General features: G+C 36.9%; 1 protein-coding gene across 2 annotated transcripts in view; it reads left to right on the top strand.

The window, feature by feature from the left end:
* FAM49A (family with sequence similarity 49 member A) overlaps nt 1-15,824 on the top strand; it is a 50,495-nt gene extending 34,671 nt beyond the window's left edge. For both annotated transcript variants that reach the window (XM_006018791.3, XM_006018790.3), the window contains 9 exons: nt 7,728-7,849; nt 8,900-9,005; nt 9,939-10,075; nt 10,173-10,250; nt 10,526-10,642; nt 10,737-10,816; nt 12,597-12,723; nt 13,444-13,514; nt 14,652-15,824. In XM_006018791.3, coding sequence (XP_006018853.1) covers nt 7,799-7,849; nt 8,900-9,005; nt 9,939-10,075; nt 10,173-10,250; nt 10,526-10,642; nt 10,737-10,816; nt 12,597-12,723; nt 13,444-13,514; nt 14,652-14,715 — 831 coding nt within the window. In that variant the 5' untranslated portion in view covers nt 7,728-7,798 and the 3' untranslated portion in view covers nt 14,716-15,824. The remainder of the gene's footprint in view (nt 1-7,727; nt 7,850-8,899; nt 9,006-9,938; nt 10,076-10,172; nt 10,251-10,525; nt 10,643-10,736; nt 10,817-12,596; nt 12,724-13,443; nt 13,515-14,651) is intronic.
* Nucleotides 15,825-17,589: the final 1,765 nt, after the last annotated feature.

The following is a 17,589-nucleotide window of genomic DNA, read 5'->3' as shown; positions in this document are numbered from 1 at the left end:
TTCTGTGGATATCCCTATCTGACAGATCTTTTTGTTTTCCAGGACAGCACAGACTTATTTCTCTTTTGAGTGGAGAGACAGTTGAGGGAACGGTGGCAGTCAACACCCTTTTCAATATTCATCACTGATTTTTGACATATATTCCAAAAAGACACAAAAAGCCCATGTCAGAACACTTTGACTTCTCTGAAGTTTCCATCACTAACCCTAGGGTAGCTGTTCTTAAGCAAACAAACAGAAAATAGTTTAAAAAACAACTTGGATGTGAAATGGCAGAACACTAAATCAACCATAACCTGGATTATGCAAACCCGGGTCTAAACAGGATTATGAAATCTTATCCCATTACATGGACTAGCTGTCAGCCCTAGTGCCCCGCAGTGTTAATTAACTTGTTCATTTCAATTGATCTACTCAACTCACTTTTTATATCTCTTAGCAGTGTTGCCTATAAAAGCTCATGCCTCTAAACCAGTTAGTCAGTAGTCTTTCCTAACTTCTTCCTTTTAGTACTGCGAGGGATCAAATAAAGGGGAAATAGCAACAAAAGACACAGAGAGATATGAAATACCACCCTCCCCCCCAAAAAATGGTGCTTTACCGGCTCCCCAGCATCTGCGTAGATCAGGCAATCCAGGAGGGCTTTTTGTCACTTTTATCTAAAGCTGAGTCAATCAGCTTTTAGATAAAAGTGCCAAAAAGCTCCACGGAAGCACGCAGTCTATAGAGATGCTGGGCGAGCTGGGTCAAACTTATGCCATACCTCTTCTGAGCATGTGTCACACTCAGTATGAGGCATGCTGACCTTAAAGTAAAGCGCCATTTTTTGTTTTGGCAGGGAAGGAGTTTAACATCCGTAAGCAGCCAAAAAGATTGGAAGTTTTACTCCCAAGCTGCAGTTTCACCCTCTTGAACCATCTAAATGAAGAGAGTTTCCAGTCTGAGAAACCTGAGCTAGCCTAGCTTCACCTTCAAGGGTGTGGCACATTAATTAAAACATCCACTTGATGGAAGGCAGTTAAAATGTCCATAAACAAATGTTTGTCTTGAACTGAACAGCTGCTTCCTGTTGTGTTGAGAAATGGGTCTCTAATCCAAAGGAGGGGGAGGTTGAGGGCAGGTGGGTGAATTGAGAATGTAAAGGGGAAGTCATAAGCAGGGAATGAAGGAGGAATTCATTTATTTATTTTGAATGGAGGCATAAGATTTGGTAAAGTATTCTTGACATGCCAGTCCTTGACTGCAGAGTCTTTCTGTGCCAGTATAATCTAATAGATGCAGCACATTTGCGAGATTTTTCTGTTGATAAAATACCTTTATTTAGGGTCTGGAATAGTGCTTGTCATAATTGTGCTTCAATTGTACTTATATTTAAATTGGATTCAGTATTAGATATGAATTCAGTCAGCCATTCACACAATGCATAAAATAGCACAAATTAGCTACAAGCCTGCTTTAAATATTTTAATAATAAATCTTCTCCCAAGATTCATGTGATGGATCTTGGATAAGAAGCTTAGAGGAAGGATTAACTTGACTGTAGAAATATTGATGTATGTTGCATATGTAATCAAAGGGATTTATTTCAGCCATGTAGCTTTGCTATGATGAGAGGTACTGATTTCTAAATAGTAGGTTCCAAAAGTAGGCTGTTTTTTTTAAAGCTCCTTCCTTACATGCTTTTGATCTGACAAGGGCTAAAAGTCCAAAAGAGGCAAACGTGTCATTTTAGCTGTCGGGTGAAATAACTGCTGTTTTGCACTCTTCTCCAGGTGAGGTTACTATGCAAATAAGTAACATAAGTGCACTTCTATATAGATGCTTCTATAGTGTTTCACTTCAAGAATAGCTGTTCAACTTGATACGAATTGGGAAGGCACTCCATAGAATCTCTCCCTTAATGGTGTTTTATGGACAGCAAACTTTCTTTTCTGCATTTAGTTCTGTTTAACAGAATACGCTGTTCATTGTCTTTCCTAGCAGCAGCAAGCTGAAATTTCAGAATGTAAATCTTCCCCCAGGTACAAACTTCCTGACAAAGTTGCATCAGATACAGCCTGAAAAGATCCTGCTCCCTTGCTTATATAGTGATACTGAGAAAAACAAAACTCCAGTCAGGACATTTGCCCCAACAGAAAAGGGCTTCTGCTAGTTTAAATGTTTAGAGAGACAAGGCAGTTATGCTGACGGGAAAAATCCTTCATACATCATGTTTCCACTTATGGGACAGCAACTTCATAATGTAAGCAAGTCTACAGGCTCTGCATGAGCCCAGAAATTATCCATATAACTCACAGCTATACTCCTGGGTTGGTTAACAGAGAATGTTTTAGGTTTTTGGCTTTTTTAATTCTTAAAAGTACATAATATGCCAATCCACAAAATTCTCCTGAGCTGTTCTCCCTTGTCATCCGGTTAATGGACTTGCTTTTATGTCTCATTCTTCACAACCAGTTCTTCCCATTTCTCTGTCCTTTTGTGTCAGACTCTTCTTTTCACTGTGATTCTTGTCTTTCTTACTGGGACTGTTGGAAAAAACGAAAAGAAGGAATTAAGTGAATGAAAATCACTCTTCCATCTTTAATTCAAAATTGTTTAGATGTTGGTTAGTTCTTTGGCCAATTCAAATATGGGGGAGGAAGGTAAAAATGATCCAAATTACTCCCCCTTCTCTCCTTTCCTCCCTCCTTCCCCTTTCCTTCCAAACATGGATTACTGAATTTGAGTCAGGTGTTAGTTAATTAGATTGTCCGGCTAACTGCGATTTGCAGAGATGCTGTGAAGTTTCTTAGGTTTTCATTTTTTAGGTAGACAAACCAATTTCCTTGTGAAAATTGTACATTGTCAGGTATTACTGGGTATTGCTTGCATGGCAATTCACATCACTGGAAGCAGTTTCTGGGTAGAGGCTTGTCTCTCTACCTAAGTACCTTCATTTTGCATTGGCACAAATAGTCTTTTATAAATGCATATCTGAAATACCCTTTTCAAAAACAACCGGAGAAAAGTTCCCAGGGTTCATGATCATACCTATGGAATTTCAGGTGCTTTGATTTCTTTTTGGCCAGTTTGAAAAGAAAGAAACTCTCGTAAAGTACCATATTTATTCCAATTTAAAATGACCCCCAATAATTAGATTCCATACATGGAAAATGTATACATTTGTTATAGTTTTCCATGTATAGCATATAAGTATTGGGGGGATAATCTTTAATTAATTCCCCCCTAACTCGGGGATGGGGGGCACAGGAAGTGTCCCCACTATGCCTCTGCTCCCCTCTCACTCCCTTACCCTTGCTCCTTGCTGGCAGGCTCTGTCCCTAGCCTCAGGCACTGAGCACAGTGCCAGCCCCCATAGCAGCCATACGTGCTACACACTGCTGCTAGGGGCTGGGCTCGGTGCCTCAGGCTAGAATGAGGATAAAGCCTGCCAGCAAGGAGCAAGGGTAAGGGGGGAGGAAGAGGGGCAAGTTGGGAAGCAGTCTAAATGGGGGGCGGGTGGCTTAGGATAGAGTAAATACAGTCTATTTTTTTTTTCTAATTGTATTGGAAAGGAAAAACATGACTGTGAGAGACGAACTAACATATATCTACAGCGTGCATAATAGATTACATTGATATAGATTAGCACTGTAGTGCAGCAGCTAGCAATCTTTACACACAGTGGCCTGGAACAACCCAACTCCAGCAAGCCTTGCTCTAAATGACCTGCTGAGGGCCACCCAAGACCTCAAGATATTCCAGCCTCAGCCTCATTAAGTTCAGTGTTTTTTAACTACATCACAGATTCTGGGGAAGTAGGATATATGGATTGGCTTGATGTCTTTGTTGCAGTAAATAATTCTAGTGTTGTCTTGCGACTTTGGACTTCAACTCTGACACAGTGCCTTACTGTATTTAACTGATGATGGGGAAAAGCCATGGCCTTACACAATTGTTTATTCATATTTAGCAGTTTTTACATCCCCACCACTGTTTCATTGGTCAAGGAAAAAGAAGATATAGATGAGAGAGTGTCAGATTTACGGGTATTGTTTTGTTTTGGTTTCGGCACTGAGACCGAGGGCAAGTATTTTTTCTTATGGAAAATAGACATTGATTGATGTCCAGGAACACCTATTGTTTCCACTACTAATAGGAAAATATTGTGGGCCACTATTTCTGTTGTAGAGGCCACTGGGACCCCATGGTAGATATTGTAAGTACCTCGAACAGGTCACTTATATAGATATAATGGATTATTATTCCAGTAAGTATTCAAAAATGCTGGGAGTAGAATGAAAGGGAACACAGCTATTTTTAAGGAGAGTATATTTTTTTCACCAGTTATACCAATTATATACTATCCACCCTTTCTATAACAGTGTGCTGTTGGTGTCTATAGAATTTAAGGTCAACACTAGCTAGATTCTTGAGATGTCTTGATTCAGGATTTACCAGTTGGCAATGCTGGCACTTAAACTTTATCAACAAGGGCCACTTGGAGCTATGGAACTGGGGAAAAAAATGACTTGCCCTTTCTACTCTTAAAATATACGCTTTGGGAATAACAGTAAATGTTGTGACTTTCCTTTGAAAATGCAAGAAAAACTCAAACTCTGTGTTCCAGATTTAGTGATTTATACTTCAGATGGTCTAAAGGTGAAAGTTTTACACGCTAATAATTTGCACTAAAAGAATATTTAACTCTGTTCTCTTGTGTCTTAATACTTGTTCCCTTGGTTTAATGTTAGCTGTTTGTGTGGGTGTATTTTTATACCCACGTATCCACCTATTTTCATTTTCTGTCGCCATTGAGCTAGATTTCTGTTCACAGAAATATATTAGTAAAGCTTGTTGTAATGATTACTTTTATTTTCTTAGAGCTAAGGTCCTAAGATCCATTACAATGCACACTTCAACCTATTTGCAGTTAGGGGACAGGACTAGTCTGTTACTGGCCACAGGCAAATGTCCTGCCCTTGGAAGTTTCCTCCAGTTTTATCTATCTCCCTATAGCTGACAACTCAGACCTTTTTGCTGCCGAGATATTACTGCAGAAGTTTTCAAATTTAATTTCAAATTTCTGATTGACATTTTCATTAAGTTTCCAGTTCTCAGCTGTGGCCATTGACTGTATGTATTTGGAAAGATTGTCCTTTCAACTCTGCTGTTCCTGAGATGTTCGCAGGTTTCAGGGAGTAAATTAGGTCAAAAAAGCTAGAAGTTAAAAATAAAGGATCATCTCTCTCGTTTTACCCTTTATCACTGTCTTGTTGGAGTTCTTCTGTGCCACGGTGGGTATAGTTGCTTTTACAGCCCAGTTGGGCTCTGTTGCCTTAGCTTCTCTCCTGTGGCCAAGAAAGGACCCAGGCAAGAAGCACCATCCCCTTAAGATAAAACTACAGACAAAACTAATTCTAACACAAGCAACTTTGCATTCTCCCATCTTTTTGATGCATTTTTCCAGTAGGCCGCATGTCATATAAAAAGTTGCACCAAAGTCCATGTAACATGCTTGGAGCTGAACTCTCCCTCTCTGTAGGCTGTGGATGTAGAACACTGGTAGTGGTGGTAGCTGCAGTCAAGGGCCTTCTCTGCTACCACCTCTATTACTGGCATCCCAAGGATTCTTACTACTCTAACTCAGACCAGGGTTTCCAGGGGAAATATAAATCCATCTGGCCTATGAAACTGCCATGCAGAGGAGGTGAAGCTTTTGAGAGGTCTGTCGGCTAACCCCAGCCTTTCATGGAACATCCTCACTGCACCCAAAAAGAGCCCATGCCAAGGGAAAAACGCACCCTGTGTCTTAGACAAAGAGGTTCCTGCCTGTCAAAATATTTTGGGGAACAATTACAAAGTTCAGTTTCTCTCTGCTTCTACTTTCCCTTTCATGCAGCATTATTGAGATACATTGCCACTATAAAAAAACAAACAAACATCAAACTGACACCCTAGATGCACCAGGCTTGGGCAAAATTGGTGGTTAACTTAGTGCTATATTAAACAAGTGATGCATTGGACCTATAGCATGGCCTGCACTCCATTTGAGTGTATTTGTGTTCCCAAGCAAAAAGATCCATTTTCTGTAATACAGTATTACCAGCTTATTCAAAGAAGCCCAGTTTTGTACAAATTCTATTACGAAATGTTTGATTAAAGCAAAATTGCATTGTATTCCCATGGCTACTGGGGACTGCAGGTAAAAGCCCTAGGTCTCATTACTCTGGAAAATAGTGTAGCATGAGTCCAAACAGAAAATTGAGGGCAAAGAAGATAGATATGAGTTCAAACTCCTTCTGGCTGAGAAGTCAAGGACCCGGTCTTTCCACTTTCTCTGCAAGTGCCTTAATAACTAAAGCTAAACTAAAAAAGCAGGAGGGTCCCCCTATTCCTTCAAACATCTATTTTTAGCCTGACCAATGGTAAGGGGACTTTTCACAGAGTGAAGTGCTTTCTCAGTTGGGATAGGATTGTCAAGAGAGTGTAAATGGCCATAACCATTCCTTTTTTGCATATAATCAGGAGGACGAGTTTGGTAATGTAGGTGGAAATAGGCTCTAAAATCCACATAAGTGCCACAAAGTGTTTCTTATGCCTCCTACATTTAGTCACATAACTAGCACTTAACGCTGCAATAGGGTTTGGGCTGTGTTCTTCACAGCTGTGACAGCATAAATCTCCAAAGAAAATCTAAGAAATATTGGTGCTTATTGTTAAGCATCAAGGTCTTGTCTTTGGAAAAAGAAGTGGTCTCTTTTACATAAATATGGCTAGTGATGACATGGTCACTAATATATAAATTAATCAACTGCTAGTGTTGAGCGTCTAGTCTCTAGCAAAGCCATTTTTATCAAAGGTCTTCTCCATGCTATGGTGCCCGTAAGAAAATGGAGGATATATAATACCTTGTCTTGTATGCTTATATTCAAGGGATAGTCCTGCTTCCTACCCTGGAGTCATACTGCAGTGAAAATCCCATTGTAATTGATCTATGGACCTTAGCATAAGGATGAATAGGAAAAATGATCGGTGCTTGCTTGAAAATATCCTGTCTTTGAAAAGTAAGGTCCACAGGTCAGGCCCACCCTGAAAAAAAAACTGATTGTTCAAAGATCATTGTTTTGTTAGGAGGAATTATCCATGCTTTCCATTAGAAGAAATGGGTCTTTTTAACACAGTCTGTAATATAGGAGCATAAAAGTATTATCCTGGATATGAAAGTTGCCTCAACTAGAGGAAACTTCAGGGGGAAGGATATTTGCCTGCCACCAGTGACTTGACAGCTCTGGTTCTGTTCCCAAGCAGTGAGCAGACTGAACTACCTTTATGGACCTTGTCACTCAAAAAAGGAAAATTTCAGTTAAGCACTGATAAATTGTCCTATTTTCTAATACTTATTTATCTGCCTTTAAAAATGCTTCTAACACTATTTTATAATTCACTTTTGACTGAACAGAATTGGCAGAATTAAGCAAAGACTATGGATCTGGTCCAGTGCCCCCCAAATTAATGGCAATTCAGCTCCTTTAGATAAGAGCATGTTAGTTATCTTTCTTTGATACAAATAAGCATTGTTTTCTTAGAAATAAGCACAGTTACATGGGTGTGAATGAAATTGGGATTGGGTTGTATATAATCCAATTGAAGTTAATGCTCATAAATAAAGCTGAGTAGTGTTGACATTAATATCTGATTTATACTCTGACGTTGTGTGTGTCTTGTTTTGCTTGCTCTATTCTTAGATGCACAGCCTACAGATGGAGAAAGGGAAGTATGGAATCAAATCAGTGCAGTTTTACAGGATTCTGAAAGCATGCTTACTGACCTTCAGTCTTACAAAGGAGCTGGACAAGAAATTAGAGATGTATGTTAATGTAGCTATGACAGTTCTCTTGGGGGAGGGGGGGAGTAATAGTCTACATAATTTTGTATTACGATTCTGTATGCCAGGCACAATTTCCAAACAGTTTATATGAAAAGTACCCAGTAAAACAAATGACGAATAAGTAACACCCCTGCAAATAAGTAACATTGCATTTAGAACTAAATTACAGCTTCAGATTATTCATTGATGATAGGTAGAGAGCTTTGATGTTTATTAATACATCTTAATATTAATACAATTAAGTACTTGAGGAGAAACACAATTTTGTACTTTAATGTAAAATAAAACACCATGGAAAATGTTAATGGGTATCACACATTCTAAATATTAAAAATGAAAAATAGTTATATGTACAAGACATTTGCATGACAAATCTACAATGTCAATAGAATTCTGTATATGGGTAGCTGCTTTGATTTCTGAACTGTATCTTATGATTTAATCTAATTTTAGCCTTCCTTTAACTGTGAGCTACCTCCCAAGGTAGGAAAGCCTCCAACAACCTCAAGATTATTGCTGAGGTGAAAAGTTGATTACTTAAGTCTGCTACTTTTGTAATAGCAAACAAAACTCTTGTTTACAAAAATAATGATGATGATGATTTAGCTGTCATCTTATTTTTGTTGCCAAGGGTAGCAAAACCTGCCTTCCCTAAAACCCCTACATAGATATTTAAACCTAGATGATAGTTGTAAACTGCATTTTGAATAAGAACTTAAAAAAAAAAAAACACAAAAAAATCTTGTAGGACCACACGCCATAGTTTAGTAACTAAAAGAAGTTTTAAAAATGTGTATTTGACTCTTAACTTTATTTTTCTACATAACACAAGTTTTTTTTCTTTGTTTGTCTTTTAACAATTCTTTTAAGGGTGTTTTTGGTAGTGCTGCTTATTATGTTATTCAAGAAAGTAATTTAATTTTTAACACTACCTTATACAAAATCTTATTCTATCCATTCATAGGCTCACTGAGCTTGGTTCTTTATTCTAGTGTCACACCAATGTTTACGGTAATATTGTCATTTCAGGCAATACAAAATCCAAATGATATTCAACTTCAAGAAAAAGCATGGAATTCAGTATGCCCTCTGGTTGTGAGGCTAAAGAGGTTTTATGAGTTTTCACTCAGACTAGGTAAGCTTGTATATTTGTTTTACTTCATTGTTTTTGTATGCAAACATACAAAGATTATTTGAAAAGCTAACAGTAGAGTAATAAAACATAGTGCCAGTGATTTGCCTACAATACCAGAATTTCTGTCTCTGAAGCCAGGAGACTGTCTAGGTTACATGATCTGAACTTTTTCTAATTTAAAATTTTGAAAACAATCTACCCTGAAGCCATGTACTAGCAGTGTGATTCCAGGAAGTCCTTAAGTATATCTACTATCAGGACAGGTGAGTTCCTTGATTTAAGCAGTGGTCTCTAGAAAGAGCAGTGCCCCATGTAACTCATAGCACTTTGCAGAAAGCACTATGAGTTGCAACGATTCCCCAGACTCACCAAAAGCTTGCTGTTGGGTCTGGGGGTTGGGGTTTCAGTGTCACAAAAAAGCTGTTCCTCAGTGCTTCTGCACAGTAATGACTGCTCAGTCAGCATCTTGTGTAGACACAGGCACTGCGAAGGGATTTAATAGTAGTCTTCACCTACCTGAGGGGTGGTTCCAAAGAGAATGGAGCTGTACTGTTCTCAATGATGGCAAATGACAGAACAAGGTGCAATAGTCTCAAGTTGCAGCAAGAAAGGTTTAGATTAGATATTAGGAAAAAAAATTTTGACAGGAAGATAGTTAAGCATTAAATCTGGATACCCAGAGAGGTTGTGGAATCTCTATCCTTTTAGCTTTTTAAGACCTGGCTAGACAAAGCCTTGGCTGGGATGATATAGTTGAAGCCTGTCCTGTTTTGAGCGGGCAGTTGGACTAGATGACCTCCAGAGATCCTTTCCAACCTTAATTTTCTATGATTCTATGAGTACCAGTGTCATGATACATTAAGGCTGAATTTAGTTTTGTGCTAATGAAGAAGCTGTGATTAGTAAATTATTGTTTTTTATATATGCATTTAGAAAAAGCCCTGCAGAGCTTATTGGAGTCCTTGACCTGTCCACCCTATACCCCAACTCAGCACTTGGAGCGAGAGCAGGCTTTAGCTAAGGAATTCGCAGAAATCTTACATTTTACACTCCGTTTTGATGAACTGAAGGTTAGATGTATATTTTTTAAATATTTTAAAATACATTGAGGTATTTTCTTAAAGTTTGAAATGCCGAAAACTGAGTTTCCTATTTTATTGCACTAAGATGAGAAACCCAGCAATTCAAAATGACTTCAGTTATTATAGGAGGACGATAAGTCGCAACAGAATAAACAATATGCATGTAAGTAAATGTAACTTAAATCTTTTTATTTACATTCTGAAGTTCTTAATGTGCATTCCCACTACTTGCAGTAATATATTTTTGTGTTGATTTACAACCATTAAATACTTTTTATGTGGGTAAGGTTATCATCATGTGATTCAGACCATTAATTTGGTGACACTACTTTGTGAATAACTCCATACTGATATGAGCATGAACTTAGTGTTTGTAGCTGCACATAGGTTTTGAAAGGAGGGCTATTTATTAACTATTTTTCCCTGTATTTTTATCAGCTAGATATTGAGAATGAAGTTAACAATGAAATGGCCAACAGAATGTCTCTATTTTATGCAGAAGCCACCCCAATGCTGAAAACACTCAGCAACGCCACAACCCATTTTGTATCGGAAGTAAGTGATAAGAATGTTTGCTTTGCACTTTTCTTTCTACATTTTAATTGTTTGTTAAATCAGTGTCTACAATGGACATCTTTATCCTTTCCAGAACAAAACTTTACCTATTGAAAATACAACTGACTGTTTAAGTACCATGGCTAGTGTATGCAAAGTCATGTTGGAAACACCGTAAGTAAAAGTTAAATAATGTTCTTTGTTTATGTTCAAATTCTTATGGTCATCTCTTTTAGTAGTTGCCTGGATAGTTTGGAAAATCTGATCATCAAATTAATCTTCCAGTTTACTGGGTTTTTTGTGTGTCCTGTATTTTTAGTATATAGTAATACTAAATATATTAGTATATAGGTAGCTATGTCTTCTATGTTGATCAATTTGATTAATTTTAAAAAATCAACTGCACATTTTTGCTCTACCTAAGCCTATGATTCATCTACATTTAAAGCACAAATGTAATATCATTCAAGTATGTAGGCTTAAGAGTGACTTTTAACAAGTTTAGTTTTGCACATATTCTCAATGGCTTTGTAGAGAGCAGACATATTTCTAGAGCATCCAAAATGAAGTATGAGTGAAAATCAGAATAATCTTTGATATTGCAAAGTAAATATTTCAGTCTAAGTTGTCATTTAATGGAGAACCAGTGGAAGGAATGTGTGCATTTTGTTTGTTTCTGCAAATGCTGGTAACTCATTTTATTCCTCGATTAGGAAATGTTGAAGTTAATTTTGAGATACTGAGTTGATAGATGCTAGTAGCCTGCAATAACTTCTCAGCTGTGATAGCAATATTGCTTCACAGCAGTATTTTATATATTTTAAATAGATGGGGGAGATGGAATGGCAGAACACTAAAATACTCATCAGTTGAGTGCTGTGACCGCAGCTTATAAGACTGACAATCCTCTCTTACTTTTTACTTTCCACTCTGTGTCCACCTGCTATGTCTCACTCTTACAAGACACTAGGCTCTTGAGGTTCCTTGAGTACTTTTTTCTTTTCTTCTATTTATAAGTTTATGAGGAGATGAGACTTAATCCTTGGGTGCTACAGTAAAGCAAATTTAAGTTGTTAATAACTCCATTGATGAAGATAAGGCTATAACAATAACTGATTTCTTTGTAAGCTCAGACCCCACTGTACTAAAAGGACTAGATATTAAAAAAATGCTTTGTCAAAATGAATCCCCATAATATTTCTACAAGACACTAAATGAGTATTTTATACATAAATGGGGAAATTCATTTCTCGCATTGGTTAATAATTTCAAGGAGGACAGCTGATAGTAGCAGTCTTTATTTGGCCATCCACACAGTAAGCTACCACTGAAAAGGTAAATCAAATCTTGTTTGAAGTGTCCTTTTCAACACTAACAACTTAAACAAAGAGAAGATTTTCTTTTGCTTTCCATTGTTTCCATAGTAAGGATAGGTAAAGAGCATTGTGTATCTTTTTATATTTCATCATGTGCAGCAGCTGTCAGTAAAATGTGTGGCTTGATGGAAGTGATAATCCGACTTGTGAAAGGGTGTTGGAAGAAGGAGTACTGTACCGTCAGTTGTCTCTCATGTAGTCGTTTTAAATTATCAAGGTGATAAATTAAATGATCACAACTGGTTTTGGTTTCTTCTAAGACATAACTTACACTTTTTAAACTTGTATTCTACAATGTTTCGAGGCGTTAACAGAGCACTTTGCATCATGATGAGTGGCAGTACAGTGGTAGAGGTGGAACAACCAGCTTGCAGCTGTGGCAGCTATTTTCACTTTCTCACCTTTTCCCTTTCCCCTGTTGTGCTCAACCCCAGTTGCACTGCTGCAACACTTGGATTTCCTTATGCGTGTAGAGTACTATAAGAGCAAAAAAATTCAAATGAAATATGACAGATTTCTTCACTGAAGTGTCACTCAAGCTTTGAGTTTGTTTTTGTTGTTTGTTTTTTTTTTCCCAGAGAATACAGAAGTAGGTTCACCAATGAGGAGACTCTGTTGTTCTGCATGAGAGTAATGGTGGGAGTTATTATTCTCTATGATCATGTCCATCCTGTGGGAGCTTTCTCCAAGACATCAAAGATTGATGTAAGAACAATTTTAAGAAGAAAAACTTATGTTTGACATGCTGTCAGATTAGCGAATGCTTGTTCATACTTTTCTTCAATAGAAGATTATCCTTTCATAGAAAGTAGAGTTTCGCTTCCATTGGCAACATTCAGAATTCCTTGTTGCCTGTATGCTTTTTTGTGTATTGGTTTGATCACTATTAAAATCAGCTCCTTCAGTTTATAAATTTTACTTGATACAGGTGTTCCTTTGTAGTCTTCAAGCTCATTCTGTTACTCTGACAACTGTTTGTTATATTTAAAAAGTGTGGACCATTTGCATTCTCAGTAGCAGAGACAAGAAAATGGAGGTCAATATTTAAATATCTGCTGTACTAAAAATGTCAGTTACATTGCTATTAGAGATGCTTCTTTTTTTACAAACATAACTATTTTTACCTAAAGGCAAAGTTGGTTTCCACCATTTTGTTTTTGACGATTGACATCTAATTTAACTTTTTCAAGGTTCATTTATAATGCCATATCTGCAAACAACTACCAAAAATAGAATTAATTTACTTAAGCTGTGTCCTTGCCTTAAAAACATTAAATTTGAGCCAGAATGCTGAATTTTAGGTAGTGATAACAGTACACTGAGGAACTTGAAATTAAGTGGACTTGATTTGGTAAAGTTTCCGTCTGTTTTTAGATAACGAAAATTGTATATTGTTAGTATATAATCATGTGCTTTTCCTCCCAGATGAAAGGATACATAAAAGTTTTAAAGGAACAGCCTCATGACACTGTTGAAGGCCTTCTGAATGCCCTCAGGTATGTACAAGGGTAGACTGTTGTTAAGGGAGGAGGATAAAGTCATTTTCCATTTAGGGTCTTCACTATTTTCTCATATTAAAACATCTTTCCTTTTAAAGTTTTGTAGTCTCCAGTCAGTGTGCTACTCCTTTAAAACTCTGGGTATAGTGTTTTCTGTTGCAGAGTCGCTTCCATTTTCATAATTGCAAAATCAAGCTCAAGGGCTTCAGTAATTAAAATATGCACAATGCAGCTTTGTATTTTTAGCTAATAAATATGAACTTAGGTGCCTAAGTAGTTAGGTGGGGTCTCATGGATCGCCTACTTGTACTTGGGCATCTAAATTGCGTATGTATTTAACTTCCAGTGTATGGGTCCTTTTTTTGATATCCCCTGTTCGTCTCAGTTCCTGGTTTGTAGAATAAAGATTAAATAAATTATTACCCATCTTGGCTTGTGTAAAGTTAAATCATAATATGAATAGAGAAAGGGTTGGGTTTGTGGTCCAGAGTGATCAGCCTTGGGGGGAGGGGGAGGCCTAAGTTCAGTTCCATGCTTTGCCACAGACTTGTATGACCTGAGACGAGCCTCCTAAAAGAAATACCAGCTCAATTGAAATTAATAGGAATACTGCCATTATCTTAAGTAAGACTAGGATTCCAGCACCTGCTCCTCCTCCATGAATTGGAAATATTTCCCTATTGCACAAGAATGTTTTAAAGGATTAATACATTTGAATATGAAGGGCACATACCCAGCAATAAGAGGGTACAGGATTACATGCCTGTCTTTAGACAGAAGGTAGCAACTGAGGACAAATGTTTGAAGACCTCTCAAACAGGAGGATGTGTTTTGTTTGATTGAACCATAATTTGTTGAGTTGAAATAATTAAATGTTAATAGGAACACTGGCTGTTCTCTGTAAAAGGGTTAAGATTAATCATGTAGTACTTATATTGTACCTTTTGAATTCCATTTTCAGGAGGAGCAATCTGTTTCTTCTTGGAAGCTGAGGGAAGCATGTTTAATTTAGGCACATTTAGTAAATTCAAGAATAAATATAAAACTTCAATTTACAGAGCAGCTAAAAGTTTTGAGGTTGTGAAATTCCTATTTTTATGTGCATCATGTTCACCATTCTGTTCTAACTCCTAGGTTCACTACAAGACACCTGAATGATGAGTCAACTTCAAAACAAATTCGAGCCATGCTTCAGTAGTACCCTCTGGGACAGGTGAATGTGTGTATTGATCACAGAAGATGTGTATGTTTACATAATTTAATACAGATTGATGTTAATACTTGTGTGTATTTACATAACCATTTTCTTCAGATCACTGAAATATATGAAACCTTATTCATAACCAGACTGCTTTATTATAGCACAACTATACTTTACAGGCTAGCCTTATCTCTTGACATTAAAAATATTTTTTTTACCAAGAAACTTCATCGACATCTATAACAATCTGTGTTTTATTTCAGTCCTTAAATGCATCTCTTTCACAAAAGTAAACAGTAGTAACAACAAAATGGAGGTCAAATAGGCTAATCTTTCAGTTACCCTAAAAGTGAAACCTTGAAGGTGAAATTTAAAACAAATGAAAATAAAATTGAAATATTGTACTTAATAACATGCACAAGTTCAGTTGCCAATTATTTTTAAATACAGCTTTCACTTCTCTCTTAAGACTTACAGTAATTTGAATAGTCACACACTTGTATGGAAGAGAACTTGTTTTGTTTTAGGAAGAAGGGAATGGTCATATAGTTAGTAATGGCCCTTGGCTAGCTAACTGAATCAAACACACTTCTCTTGCAGGAGAGAGCATTTTGCCTCCTTGGTTTATTAGGTAGCCCCTTCTGTTCCACAGTTGATAAATATCTTATTTCAGGCTCTTTTTATGTACATATCGAATGCAGTTCAGGAGCATAACTGGATTTTGACAACTTGTTCAAGTGTATTAGTCGAAGAGAATTAAAAATAAAAAACCTCTCCTAGCCCCACTGTTTTAAATATTAGAATATAAGGAGGAAGTGTTAATTTTGTCTATACTAGAAAAGATTTGTTAAATCTTAGCTAAATCAGCAAAGTCTCCTAATGGAGGCAAGGTTTAAGCTAGCAAAAGCCCCTTTTTTTTTTGCCGGTATAAGGATGTTGTATAGAATTACACTCCTCACTAACCTTATTGCATTTGCAAATGTTTTGAGTGTAGACCTAGCGTCATCAGAATGGGAGAGTGTGACTTCCTTTGGGACTTGAGCTGCTTTTAAATATACCATCAAGTTTCTTATAGTATTGTTTATCAACTGACATCATGTAAAACCTAGGAATTATTAGGGAAATCTAAATAAAATACAGACCTTTCATTGGATTTTGCCCATCAGGCCTGGTTACTTTCCATTGTACTTCAATTGTGACTGACATGCAAGAAGTTTTCTCTCACTTACTTAGTTCTCAGTTGACTTTTTAATTTTTTTTGATTGGGGAAAAAAAAAAAAAAATCTTTTGCTGAAACCAGCAAAGCAGCCTTTTTGGCATGTCTTCTGAGTGATCTGCAGCCACTGTAAATATTCTTGTGTGGCAATTGCATTTTCAATAATGCATGTTCTAAATTGTTTGTGTACTTAGCTTGCATTTGGCACACAAATTCAAATTTATGTACACAGATAAGGATTTGTGTATACATGTACACATGTTCCTACATCAGCTGATGTGCATTTACTGGAGTTTTCTTGCATGTACTTTTGAAAACTTGGCCCTTAATATTTTGGATGTGTAACATGGTGCACTGCTACAAAGCTATTTATCAAAGTCAGTCTCTAAGCACTGTTTAGGTTATAAACTGTCTGTGGTGGGGATTGCCTCCTCCTTTGTTTGCACGATATTTAGCAGTATGAGGTCTCAATTCTGGTTGGGGCCTGTAGTAACTAATGTAGTGTGTATATATAAACAATGCTTCTGACTGTACAGTATAACTACAGCTGCAGAGTACTCTGTCATTGGGAACCAAATCTGAAATTGGGTAAATGGGAAATGGTTTTGTTTTTCCTGGATACAGTGATCTCCCACAATGTGTTTAAAGACAACAAATTTCTAATGTTTGGGGTATTTATTGAATGTACTTGAAAAACTAGTTTCACCATTGCCACTTAAGCTTAGGAAAATCTAAATAGACTACAGAGCATTCCATTGATTTAGTAGACTTTTATTTCTTAAAATTAATACTTTCCAATATGTTTGGAAGGAAACTTAACTTTTTTATGAACCTAGAGGAGAGCTCTTTGCCCCCTGTATAATAAAAGTATGAACCTGAAAGCATTCTGCAAGTTGTCTTGTGTTCTTTGAAGCTGTAACTGCATTTGTTGGACTGATACAGTGTTTTTGTACAGAAGTTTGTTTGAAATAAAGACGTTTGGTACATTTTAAGTATGTGGATTGTCATAGTTTATACATTGGGTAATAAAAAATCTCGTACAAAGGGATCTGGCTTTCAGCTACACCCAGGATTACTAGACATAGCAAATTTATGAACATGTTTCTCTCTTTTATATGAGTTACAACATTGCACTTATCATTAATAGACCCCTGAACATCTCTGCTGTTGAAATCACTTGAGTTCAGCCTTATTTTTCACAGTGCCCTCAAAGAAGTCAGGTGTTAGCTATAATGATATATCTTTCTGTATACTGGTCACTAGACAAAAAAGGCCTCTAGATGTTACCTTACACTTACTGGATTTTAAGCTGCTTGATATTTATCACTGCTTGTATTATAAAAAAAAAAAAAATGGATGGCAATGTACTGTCAAGCATTGTAGAATCCAGAACCACTTGCCATGGAGGAAGGTTCAAATATTAATCGAATTAATTTATTTTTTAGGTGTTTCCTAGAGGCCCTCAACAAAGATCAGGCAGGATCAGAGTCCATTGCTCTAGCCACTGCATGTGCATTTTTAATTTCTCAGGTCAGTTATAGGAGTGTTTGCAACATCCAGGCTGCATGTTTAGTCTATTGAGATGACTGAATACCTCCATCTACCTCCCAACTTTTGGGCATGATTGATAGATATTTCATGATAAAAGCAGGAAT

This window comes from Alligator sinensis, unplaced genomic scaffold (assembly GCF_000455745.1).
Source record: "Alligator sinensis unplaced genomic scaffold, ASM45574v1 scaffold130_2, whole genome shotgun sequence".
Classification (NCBI taxonomy): domain Eukaryota; kingdom Metazoa; phylum Chordata; order Crocodylia; family Alligatoridae; genus Alligator; species Alligator sinensis.
This window is presented reverse-complemented; position numbering and strand designations above follow the sequence as displayed.